Source organism: Papaver somniferum, chromosome 11 (assembly GCF_003573695.1).
Source record: "Papaver somniferum cultivar HN1 chromosome 11, ASM357369v1, whole genome shotgun sequence".
NCBI classification, from domain to species: domain Eukaryota; kingdom Viridiplantae; phylum Streptophyta; class Magnoliopsida; order Ranunculales; family Papaveraceae; genus Papaver; species Papaver somniferum.
The window spans coordinates 54,277,823-54,290,224 of record NC_039368.1 but is presented as its reverse complement, the minus strand read 5'-3'; the positions used below and the strand labels follow the sequence as shown (position 1 = coordinate 54,290,224).

The 12,402-nt window shown below is 35.5% G+C and overlaps 1 protein-coding gene across 1 annotated transcript; it reads left to right on the top strand.

Moving 5' to 3' along the window:
* Positions 1-3,224: 3,224 nt before the first annotated feature.
* On the top strand, positions 3,225-8,843 carry LOC113322383 (ribosome biogenesis protein BOP1 homolog). Its single transcript, XM_026570458.1, has 17 exons — positions 3,225-3,650; positions 3,746-3,865; positions 3,956-4,110; positions 4,416-4,533; positions 4,630-4,728; positions 5,045-5,201; positions 5,294-5,402; positions 5,492-5,594; positions 5,762-5,912; positions 6,023-6,155; positions 6,244-6,350; positions 6,422-6,492; positions 6,595-6,655; positions 7,095-7,322; positions 7,418-7,502; positions 7,632-7,798; positions 8,371-8,843. The coding sequence occupies exons 1-17, from the start codon at positions 3,354-3,356 to the stop codon at positions 8,454-8,456; spliced, it is 2,247 nt and encodes a 748-aa protein (XP_026426243.1). The 5' UTR covers positions 3,225-3,353; the 3' UTR covers positions 8,457-8,843.
* Positions 8,844-12,402: the final 3,559 nt, after the last annotated feature.

The following is a 12,402-nucleotide window of genomic DNA, read 5'->3' as shown; positions in this document are numbered from 1 at the left end:
TTATTTGCCTCAATGAGTTCCTGTTTAGGTTTGATTGAATGTTTTTAGTAACAAGATGTTGTTGACTTTCGTCTATTTCATTTTTATGCTTGGTTAGTTTCTGTTTTGTAAAGTCCCGATTGCCTTATAGAAGTGTGGGGATTGGAAGATTTTTACATTAGTTGTTGTTGAGTTTTTTGTTCAGTATTTCCAATTTCAACAAGTATTACACTTAATAGCGGGGAAAGATAACATATTTATATGTTTCTTTGCGTAACTATTCCAAGTTGACAAAACGACACATGTTTTATATGTTACAACACGTAGTTGACCTTGGGTCTTATGTCCACATCATCATTTGTTTCTAAATTTAAGAAAACTTTGTTAGATAAGACGTTGGAGGGATACTATACTGAAAGGTGAGTAATGTTATGGACCCTGGTGGATCCAATTCCAGCGGTCGCGATTCATTAGGATAGTCTCCCTTTTATGTTAAACCCTAACCTCGTCTCGCCTTCCTCTCTCTATTTCCTTGTCCCCCTTTTCTCCACTGTTTTTTGTTAGGGAGATAGTTGTAAGTCATTGAAAACAACCTCTACAACCTTTGACGATGGGTGATGTTTTTGTGTGATCTTCCGACTTCGCATCAAATACTTAAGAAGTACTTTAAATCATTCCGGCCTACACCTCTACAACCTAAGTCTAACCTAATCCAATGCTGACCCTAGCAAGTGGTCAAACGTATAGTTTTGACTCTAATTTTGACAACAAATTTGATATACCACCGTCTATGATTTAATCGAGCAATGGTCTGACAGATTACAAGGACAACTACATTTTTAAATAATATAAAAGAAAAATACAATACGTACATAAAAGTTATAGTCGAAATAAAATATGTCATCTGTGTGGATAACATAACCCAACGCTATCAAGAGAAAATAAAACTTTATCACTCACAGCAAAGGCATCTCCGCCCTAACTCCGACCATGAGGCAAATCCAACCAGAAGATATATGCATTGGAGATAAGACTATTAAGACAAAATTGTCAAACTTTTCAAAAAATGATTGACCGCAAATGATAATGATCTAAGCCATAGTCGGAACCAGAGCAATAAAAACTCGCTAAAAATACTCTTAAAGAGGCAGTTACCATACTTCAACCTAACGACACTGATTCTTTTAAGACTTCTGCAAGGTCCTGCTTGATAGGGTATTTGCATACCATCAACGTATTACACATCCCAAGACAAAAAAACAAAAAATTCTTAGTCATTTTAGCGAATAAAAGGAATGCATGTCTGGCTCTTGAGAATAGGATCATAGGTCGTTTATGTAGAATTGTTTGAATTCATATTATTTGTTTATTTTTTTAAGCATGTGAATTCGTTCCCTGAAACTAACGCGAACCAGTTCTTCACGTTTAGTATTAAATAACTTGAAACCTTGTTTAAAACAGGAGGTTGAGGTCCCATTCCTTTTTTTCGTAAAAAAAGAAGAAAGAGGTTGAGTTTATGCTCCGACGGATGAGAATCATGAGATCTAACAATCATAGTTAAAGACGGTAGTGATTGATTTTGATAGAGAGTTGTTCTCTTAAACATGATTGTTTAATATCAAATTCTAATGATTAATTCTTTCCAAATTATTACCATCAACGTTAATCAAATCTTCTTTCCTAGGTTTAAGAAACAGTAGATAATTGTGAAAGACATGATTCTGTAAGAACAAACATAATCACTATTATATTTGCAAATGTAGAAATATGAAAAATGAAAGGAAAATAAATATATACTACAATTTTTTTTCTAAATTTATCATCGAGCTGCATACAAATTCATGAAATAACATCCGAGGGCTACAAGGTGCACCCCTATGGTCGTTATCACGAGGTGACCTCGTCACAACACAACTCATAAGCTGGTTTTATTTAGAAGCCTATTATTGGGACATCACAATTCAATTGAGGGGCTTCATCTAATAGGACAAAAACGGACCATCCATAAGTAATTTAAAAAACCTCTTATCTAAAATAATTTTATAATGACTAAACAATCCTTATGTAGTTAATGTCAATAATCTAACTAACTAATAATTAGATTGATAAGATTTTTTATATGTTAGTGATAAAAAATTATATTAAATGATTTTTGTCGGAAGAAAAAGATGAGAAATTTTGGAGATTTTTTTCTAAATAAAACCTTAGATTTTAAATCACCCAACCAATGTTCATTTTGTTTCTCAAAATTGATGAAAGTAAGTAAAAAAATTGAAAATTTGATGAAAGTAAGTAAAAAAAATCGAAAATTTTAGCATTTCAGAGCGGTTTACGGTTGGGTTTTTCCTTTGTAGCCAACCGTAAGACAAATTTACGGTTAGGTGATGATGAACTCCTAACCGTAACTAGGTAAAATTAGAAAAACCAAATTTTAAACCAGTTACGGCTGGGTTTTTTGGTCAAAACCCAACTGTAAATCAGTTATGGCTGGGTTTTGTTTTGTCGAACCCAACTGTAAAACAATTACGACTGTTTTTTGTGTGATTGAACCTAACTGTAAATCAGTTACGGCTAGGTTTTTTTGGACGAACCCAACTGTAAAACAGTTACGGTTGGTTTTTTTTTTGAGGAAAACCCAACTGTAACTGGTTCTGAAACCTAATTTTTTTTACGGTTTCAATCAATCGAACCATTTCAGATGCAATTGGTTTGTTGATTACCATCACTTCTATTAATATGCTTCTTCCACACCTTTAATAGAGAATTCAATCGACGAGTATAAGTTTTTCGAACCTTCGATTGATCGAAGATGGCGAAATGATTTTGATCGAAAAAAAAAGAGGGAATGATTTATGGTTGATGAAGGAGAGGAAGTTAAGAAGAAGAAGATGAGAAGCAGATTTTTGAATGAGAATTAGATTTTGATTTTAGTTTTTAGGTTTTGATTGAAGGTTATTTTAGATATTTGATATTGAATCAAGAATACCCCATAACCAATCTTGTGGTCACTAGAAATCCAAATGAAGCCCCTCTATTGGAATGTGACTCCCCAATAATAGGCTTCTTTATTTACAAATGTAGTCCCGGAACTAACCATTAGGCAGGAGTCGTGTTTTAAAAGTTGCTGCTGGCGTGTTTGCCAAACACGCTCTAAATCCAATAGGGATACTATACTGAAAGGTGAGTAATGTTCCGGTGGATCCAATTCCAACGGTTGCGATTCATTAGAATAGTCTTCCTTTCTGTTAAACCCTAACCTCGTCTCTCTTACTCTTTCCTTTTCCCTGTCCCTCTTTTCTCCACTGTTTTTTTTGTTAGGGTTTAAGAACCCAATATCAGTAGGAGCAGAAGTTGTTGTAAAGCATCGAAAACAAATGAAGGTTCCTAAGAAGTCTGGTCCTAAAAAGGATGAAAGCCAGAAGAAGAGAACCAGTGATAAAAAGATTAAGATATCGAAGAAATCTGTACAAAAAGTAGAAGATGCTGAAGAGATTAAACACGAAGTTGTTGCCCTAGAACCAGAGTCTAAAGGAGTTATTAATAAGAATGATAATAGTGATAAGAAGAAGAAAAATAAAATGTTGAAGAAAAAAACGGCGAACAAAGTAGAAGAGGAATTACATGAACTAGTTTCTGCCCTTGAACTAGAGTCTAATGGACCTACCGATAAGGTAAAGTTACTGATGAATAGGTCTGATTGTAATCTAATTTTTGAAATTTCTTGAAAAAGGTTTTGATTGTAATTCTAATTTTGTATCCTAAACAGGAAGAAGATAGTGATGTTGAAGATTCCGATTTTAATCCAGCTTTTGAAGAGAGTGATACGGATGGCGAAGATTCTGATTTTCATTCAGCTGTTGAAGAGAGTGATTCTTCGGAAGATGAGGTTAGTTTTGTTAATTAATTATTTATTTTTTTTGAAAATTTTGAATATAGGAAGTATTTGATTCATCTAAATTGAGATTTGGTTGAATAGGTTCCTTCTAGAAATACCATTGGTGATGTTCCATTGGTATGGTATAAAGATGAGGAGCACATTGGATATGATGTTAAAGGGAGGAAGATTATAAAGCCATCAGTTATAAACAAGCTTGAAGAACTTGTAAATAGAGCAGACGCTGCCAAAAATAAGTAAGAGAAATTTACTTCATAATTTTTAGAATGATGTATTTTCTTGACTGGCGTATATCGTTAGAAGATCAGTAACTCTAATTACCTTAGTGATTGTCTTTCTTTTGAAGAAAATGTATTTCTTATCAGTCTTATATTTTATTGAGCAACAAATCCTGATATACCGGACCTTTACAATTCTGCCAAAACATAAATGTTATCATTGATTTTCTCTTTATCCCTTGTGCTTTCATATCTCTTGCCTTCTAGAAATCATCTTCGTATTTTGTCTCTTTCTTAAACACTTGTTGATGTTGTATTGTTAGGCTCATACTTCATGATGAGTACAATGGCGAGGACGTTGAAATTACAAAGAAAGACAGAAAACTTATCCAAAGATTCCTTAAAGGAAAGACTCCGCATGCTGAAGTCGATCCATATCCGGTCAGTGTTAACATCCTTCGTTACGTTGTTTGTCTATGTAGTCTGATACCTCAATTTTACAATTTATGTTACTCATTTTCGGATTTGTTTATTCAGGATTATGTGGATTATGTTGAGCATCATGCCAAGCATCCACTTTCAAATGCTCCGGAACCAAAGAGGCGATTCATTCAATCAAAATGGGAAAATAAAGAGGTGATTATCCGTCGTCGTCTTTGGTATTTAAATAAAATGGTTTGCTAAATGGTGTTATATTGGTCTTTGCTAATATAGACTGATTGGTTTGAGCTAATCAGTCTGTATTTACTGTTTGACTCGTTATGGATCCAAAACAAAACAAGATTTAATTTTGGCTTTCTAATCTTTATTATGAATTGCTTGCAAATTCAGGTTAAAGCTTCTCAAAATATATTTGACTTACTAAATTTATAAACTGTTGTGTAAAACTGGATGTTTGAGTTAAGAGGCCAACTCCTTATTGCTCTAATTCATTGCTTCACTGAATTTACAGGTTCTTCGATTGGTCCGAGCAATCAGGAACGGACATATTACATTTGAGAAGCCTAAGGAAGAGAAACGTGTTTATTCGTTGTGGGAACCTGATTCCGGCCCAACTGAGAAGAGACTCGGTTTGAATTATATTCCTCCACCAAAACCGAAGTTGCCAGGTATTTTCTCATTGCTCATTTTTCTTCTTCTATTGTCTCACGAATTACTGTATGCAGGAGTAGTTTGTAATTTAATGTTTTCCCTGTTGCAGGTCACGAGGAATCATACAACCCTTCATTAGAATACATCCCGACCCAAGAAGAAATTAGTGGATACGAATTAATGTATGAGGAAGACCGACCTAAGTATATCCCGAGAAGGTATGATACGGACCTCGAAGATAGTGTCAGGTTCTTTTCTTTGATTTTGATTGAATATCTGGTAATGTTCCAATTTGCATCTTTAATAGGTACGAGTCTCTGAGGAAAGTTCCTGCATATGAAAATGCAGTGAAGGATACATTTGATCGTTGCTTAGATCTTTACTTATGTCCTAGAACTCGAAAGAAGCGTGTAAGTTAGGGTCACATGAGATTCAAGTTTGTTCCCTGTCACAGTTTTTCTTCTAACTGCTCGCTTATGCCACTTGTAAATTGTAATTTGTTTCAGAGATTTCTGCAAACCTATTAGATGGTGTTTGATTGCTCACTTTAGTGTTTTGTCATTCTTTCTCCCTTCAGATTAATATTGATCCTGAATCTCTAAAGCCCAAGCTACCTAGTCGAAAAGATCTAAAGCCTTACCCAACAACATGTTTTCTCGAGTACAAAGGCCATAGTGATGCTGTTACTTCGATTGCTGTTCAAGTGTCAGGCCAATGGCTGGCTTCTGGTGCGTGATGCTTTTCCTTTTAGTTTTATATGTTCTATCTCTATATGTAACGGATATACATGTATATTAATTTTATTTTGGCATCTGAATGTGTCCAACCACTTCTGAAGGTTCAAAGGACGGAACGGTGCGTATTTGGGAGGTCGAAACTGGGCGATGCCTTAAGATGTGGGATGTTGGCGAAGCTGTCCATTGTGTTGCTTGGAATCCAAATCCGCAGCTTCCTATCTTGGCGATTTCTGCGTAAGCCCTCTACACCTTTATAAATATTGGCAACATTTCAGATCTTTCTAACTGTACTTGATCCAAATTCTGGTGGTACATCGTAAAGGGGTCAGGATGTGCTTGTTCTGAACACTGGACTTGGAAATGCGGAAGACCAGCAGAGAATTAAAGAACTTGTGCATGTTGACGCACCTTCAGCGACAGACAACTCTGGTTGGTATTATGTAATTTGAGTTTTGTGCATTTAGACCGAATAGCTTGGTTACCCCTTTTTTTATGCATAGATAAGAGCACACCTATAGTGAGCTGGCTCCAACACGATAAACACGAAGGGATCAGGTTGAAGCATATTAAGGTGTGTTACTGCACTTTTAATTGATACTCTATATTATATGTGGAGATATTGCATGTTTTCTTTACTACAAAATTGAGTTGATTGTTGTATGTGTTAATGCAGATGGTAACCTCAGTTGAATGGCACCGTAAAGGAGACTACTTCAGTATAGTGATGCCGGCTGATATCCTTCTAGTGTTGAGTAACTAAATTTAATTATATGCTTGAATGGGATCTAGTATATTCTAAGCCAATTAGGTTTATGGACCAAAGTTTGAAGTCATATATTTTTTAGGACACACATATGTTGTCTCTGATAAAAAGTACCACAATGAATGTCAATGTGCATCTCTGGTATTGATATGACACACCAAAATGTGTATAGTGTATTTTTGCACAAATATGGGCATGCACTCTCAAAATTGCATACTGCATACCGTTATTTAATTGGTTCGTTTTCTTAGAAAAAGATGTATCCTTGAAATTAAGGGTCAGGTTATTTCAGTATGTTATTGATCAAATAAATTCTTCGTAGGAGAAGTCTTCTAGTGTTCGTCATATCTCTTGAGCATTATTTACTTCCAACATAATTTTGTTTCTAATTCCTTGACTTGCATATATACGTGACTCGAGAGCTATTCTGATACACCAACTGTCAAAGAAAGTTACGCAAAGGATTCCATTTAAGTTGCATGGGCTTCCAGTTTCATCAGTTTTCCATCCATCTCGTTCCATCTTGTTCGTTTCGACAAAGAAAAGTGTCCGTGTTTATGACCTATTAAAAGAAAAGCTCGTTAGAAAGCTAGAGCCCGGAGTTCGTGAGGTTTCCTCCATCGCAATTCATCCTGCTGGTAATACTCTCTTTGGCTGAATGCATAACTGGATGTTATCAGTTTTCATTTTCCTTGTTATCAGTAAATATTTCTGAGGTACCATTTCTGTGCAGGTGATAATGTAATTGTCGGGAGTCGTGAGGGTAAACTCTGCTGGTTTGACATGGATCTATCTTCTAAACCTTACAAAATTCTCAAGTAAGGCATTTAGATGATTATACATTCCTTTTACTCGTTCGATTGTCTTGCCTGTTACAAAGTTTTATTTATGATTTATCTATCCTTTTTATGCTATTAATGGTCTTGCGTATTACTGGATGATCTCAGATGTCACCCCAAGGATATTACAAATGTTGCCTTTCATCGTTCGTACCCCCTCTTTGCTTCATCCTCGGAAGATGGCACTGCATATGTCTTCCATGGCATGGTATATTCAGATCTTAACCAGAATCCACTTATTGTTCCGTTGGAAATTCTCCGCGGTCATTCAAGAGGTCAGTAGTGATGCTGTTTGTTTATCTTATTTTAAATCCCATTGCTTTTCAGGATGATTAGGAATTTCGAAGAAGAGCTATATTTTTTAGAATATATATTTGAAATGTCAATATTTAATACCTATAAAGCAAGTAGATTCATCATATTTGGTTGTCTATAAATATAGGGATGTTTATACTAGACTAATTTGTAGATGGAAAACTATCTCTTAACTCTTGAGATGTTTAGTCTTATGCACCACAGACTGTTATTAACCTTAACTTTTCCAAAATATTAGACTTCGTTGCTTTACAACTCATTTGATATTTGAGAACTTTTTGATACCATCTCTACCCAGTAAAAATGATTTAAGATTTGAGAATGTTATTTTATGTTTGAGAATGGTTTAAAAGAGAGTAGTTGGTCATGCACCGTTAGATATTGCATGGCCAAATAAATTCAGCGGAGATTGAATCTTTAATTTGTAAGGATATGTACAGTATCACCTGCACAATCATATTGCAGGAACTCACCAATGACCCATTTCTTACAAATTTGCAATCTGATATATTTCTGTGCTTCTGAAATGCAGGTGTCATGGATTGTACCTTCCATCCTAGGCAACCCTGGTTGTTCACTGCCGGCTCTGATTCACTAATCAAACTTTACTGCCATTAAGAAAGAAGTGTTGAAGGGAATGGACCTGCTTTTGCAGAATCAGAGTTGGCTTTCAGTGGGGATATGCGAAGTCTTTGTCATTCCTTGCCTTTTACCCGCGTTATGGAATTTGGTAGCCCTGTGTACAACTGAAAATCCTAGGTGCAGTCTCCAGATTTCTAAAATTTTGTCCATTTAAAAAGAAATTGTTAACCTTATTTAGAAGAAGATTGAAATTTTCTGCTTTCCAAACCCAATTACGTTGTTTTCAGTGTTCAGCTAACTTTTACATTAAAGCTATAAGGGAGTTGCATAAAATTTCAGATTTCAGAAACTTAAGAATTATACCAGTTTGAGTTACTTGTGAACTCTTAAAGTCAGAAAACCCTATTTATTAGACCTGGGATACTTTGATTGACAGTACATTGTTAACCATTAAAAGATCATCCTTCCGGAATCTCAGCCTATGCAGAGTTCTTACAGTTGTTGTTAAGCCTTTGTAGATCTAATAGTTCTCATGATTGAAAATTGATATAGATTTTGCTAAACCAATACCACATAAAATTTGGATTTAAACTAAATTGGGTGGTGTTCTTTTTCTTCCTAAGGTACAAACTGCAACATTATTATTGGTCATTAATCATTATTATGTTTATAAATGCAAAGTAATTAGGGAGGTTATGTGAAAAAGAATGTTGCTGATAAAGAGATGGGGACAATAGTTCATGTCATGTGGATGGTGGTGAGAATTTATTTGCTCAATTGGTAGTTAGTGAATCATTCCTGATTGTCCAAATATCAAAGAGATTCTGAAGTTACTAAGATGCAATCTTTCAATGTGCCTGGAGAATTAGGTGGTTGATATACTGTGTTTACTAAATACAGAAAAATGAAAATTACTGGAATCAATTCTGAAAAATTATAATCTTTACTAAAATATAGAGAGTACTGAGAAACACTGGGACCAATACTAAAATATTATCATTCTTTCACCTATATGAGATTACCGTAAATCACTAGGATCAATACAGAAACTCGTAAAATTAAAATAAATACATAGACTCGTAATCAAGTGCCATCAAAGAGGCTCCATGAGACAGTGATCGAGTTACATATGCAGCATCAATAAACATCACATATCTATAAGTACTTGAAAAGATCTGTCGTTAAATTCTTACGCATTTCTTGTTTAACTAGCACCCACCTCCACTTCCACTTCCACAGCCTCCACCACCACCACCATCTCCACCTCAACAGCCACCACCACGACCAGCATTACTCGTGCTAGTAGTCGTAATAACAACAATAGTACGTCCTGCGCCACTTGGGTGATTTGTAACGCGAATCTCGTTGCGGTTGCGTACCGGGAGGGTTTCCTTTCTTTTGCTTATACATTCACTAACCATCTCAAATATCAGAATTAGCATAACTACACCACCGAACAAAGATAAGACAATAATCAGACAAATATATCCTGGATCCATATGTTCTCTGATTAGTTTCACCCAACTGATCCTGTTTTCTCAACTCTAAGCTCAATCAGAAAGATCTCCTGCAACTATGTACTTCTCTTTGCTTTTTCCTTTTCCAAGACAACATATAAGCGTTCTAGGCTAGCAGTCCTTTTATAAGCTTAACGAAGGCGTGTTTTCTTATGATGATGACTCGATATCCATTATCATTTCGACTAATCAATGCTTCAAACTGCGCTAGTTTTAGGTTTTTCTCTTTAGAAAGACTCCACTTCGACATTTATAGAAACTAGGAAGTTTCCTGTATACTGCTGTTTTTATGGATATCGTTTTCACGTCCATCAAACTTTTGAAAATCCGGGGAAACTATACTTGGGAGTTCCATTTTTGTATACCCATGGTTTCATTCTTGGTTGTTTAATCTTTTATACTTGCAATATTTCTTGCTACATTAATGTATCTAGTGTTTTTTAATGGAAACCAGTTTAAATTTACTTTCACCAACTCAACCATCTAATAAATTTCCCCACATTAAAACCATTCATCTAACATATTCCTAACCCTATGGTATTAGAATTAGATACCATTTTCCAAGCATCAGTTGTGTGTTTTTGAACTGTCCATCACTTGTTGATTGGACCCTGCAGCGTTAGTGCAATAAGTTTCTAAATACAATCGAACTTCAAAAATGGAACAAAAGAAGGTAGGGGATGTATCAGCTATCAACTGTTACTGTATATTATTGCCAATTAGTACATCGGACATTGTGGTGCGTGTGCGGGATTCTTCACACTACGGAATTGGGTAACAGACAAGGGCATCCAGCCAAACCTGGTTATAAATGACCAAAAAGTATTTTTTTCTCTCTGGGGATCGGGACCCATGTTTTTGTAAGCTTTGAAGATTAAAGTTAGGAAAGTACTGGTGGCTTAATGAGATGAGAATAAGAGGTGTAACTAAAAGATGTACAAATTTCTAGTTGTTTGATCTCAAATAAGTAATAGCATCTCTTTTGTGATTTTCTTGTTTTATCCGTAAATCATTAACCTTTTCACCGGGTGCAATGGGTGCACACAAGGTGGGCGCCATATATCATTTTCGTACTAAACCTCTGACAAACATTGACCAAGTATTTTTCTGCACAGAAAACCATTAATGGCGGCATATATGCTTTCTTGTACTGGAGATATAGAGGACAGGATAAACACCAAACCTCTTAAAAAACTGATTTTACAAATCGGCTTATTAAATGTATATTCACTTGGCTTGAAGTATTTGTCACTGACTCTAGCTTCATGAAATAGAAAACATAACGACCGAAAAAGCACTTTCTAACATGCATAATCTTCAAAACCAGAACATAAGAAGAAGAAAAAATAGGAGGAAGAAAGATATCAATCAACATATACGAGTACGACTATACGAGCAGTGTTAGGTGCTGTTTGAACTAGGTAGCTGCCTTGGCACATATGTGCAATGACCTCAACATCATCCAACTGATCCATATTTCCAAGTATCAAAATTGTGAAGTGACTAGTGAAGGTGCAATCTTTCAATATGCGGGGAGAAATAACCAATTAGGTGGTTGATTCTTTATACTGTATGTTTATTATTAAGGACAAAATTTATTTACACTGAAAAATGAAAACTACTGGAATCAGTTCTGAAAAATTATAATCTTTACTGATATATAGAGGTTCCTGAGATCAATACAGAAACTCGTACTAGATCTATAAAAGTAAAATAAAAACATAGACTCGTAATCAAATGCCATCAAAGAGGCTCCATGAGAGCAGTGATCGAGTTAGCTACATATCCAGCATTAATAAATTATTGACTACTCATGTATATACTACGACGTACTTGAGAAATAAGAAATAACACAGCAAGATCAATTTGCCGTCAAACCTTTACGCACTTTTTTTTGTTTGTTTGAATTAGCACCCACCTCAACCTCCACAGCCACCACCTCCACAACCTCCGCCTCCACAACCACCACCTCCGCCTCCACAGCCACAGCCACCACCATCATAACTAGAACTGGAAGCAACATCCATCATAATAATAGTATGTCCTGTGTTAACGTCGCTGCTGCTGCTGCTTTGATGTTTTTTATCCTTAATCTCGGTGCGGTTTCCTCCACTTCCTCTTGTTCCAACCGGCCGGATGGCTTCTTCTTTCATCAAGTTGTTTCTTTTGCTCGTACATTCACTAACCATCTTCCATATCAGAGCTAACAGAAATATATACGTCCTCCATATGTTCGTTCTCTGATTAGCTTCACCCAACTGATCCTGTTTCCTCAACTCTAACCTCAAAATCAAAAAGATCTCCTGCAAGTAGGTGCTCCAGCCAGTATTCCTCTTTTTCTTCTTCCTTTTCCAAAATAATATCAGTGTTTCTAGTAGTCCATATTTAAGTTTTACACTGACAGTTTAATGAACCATAAATATGCAGGCGTATTTTCTTATAACCATTATCATTTCGACTAATTA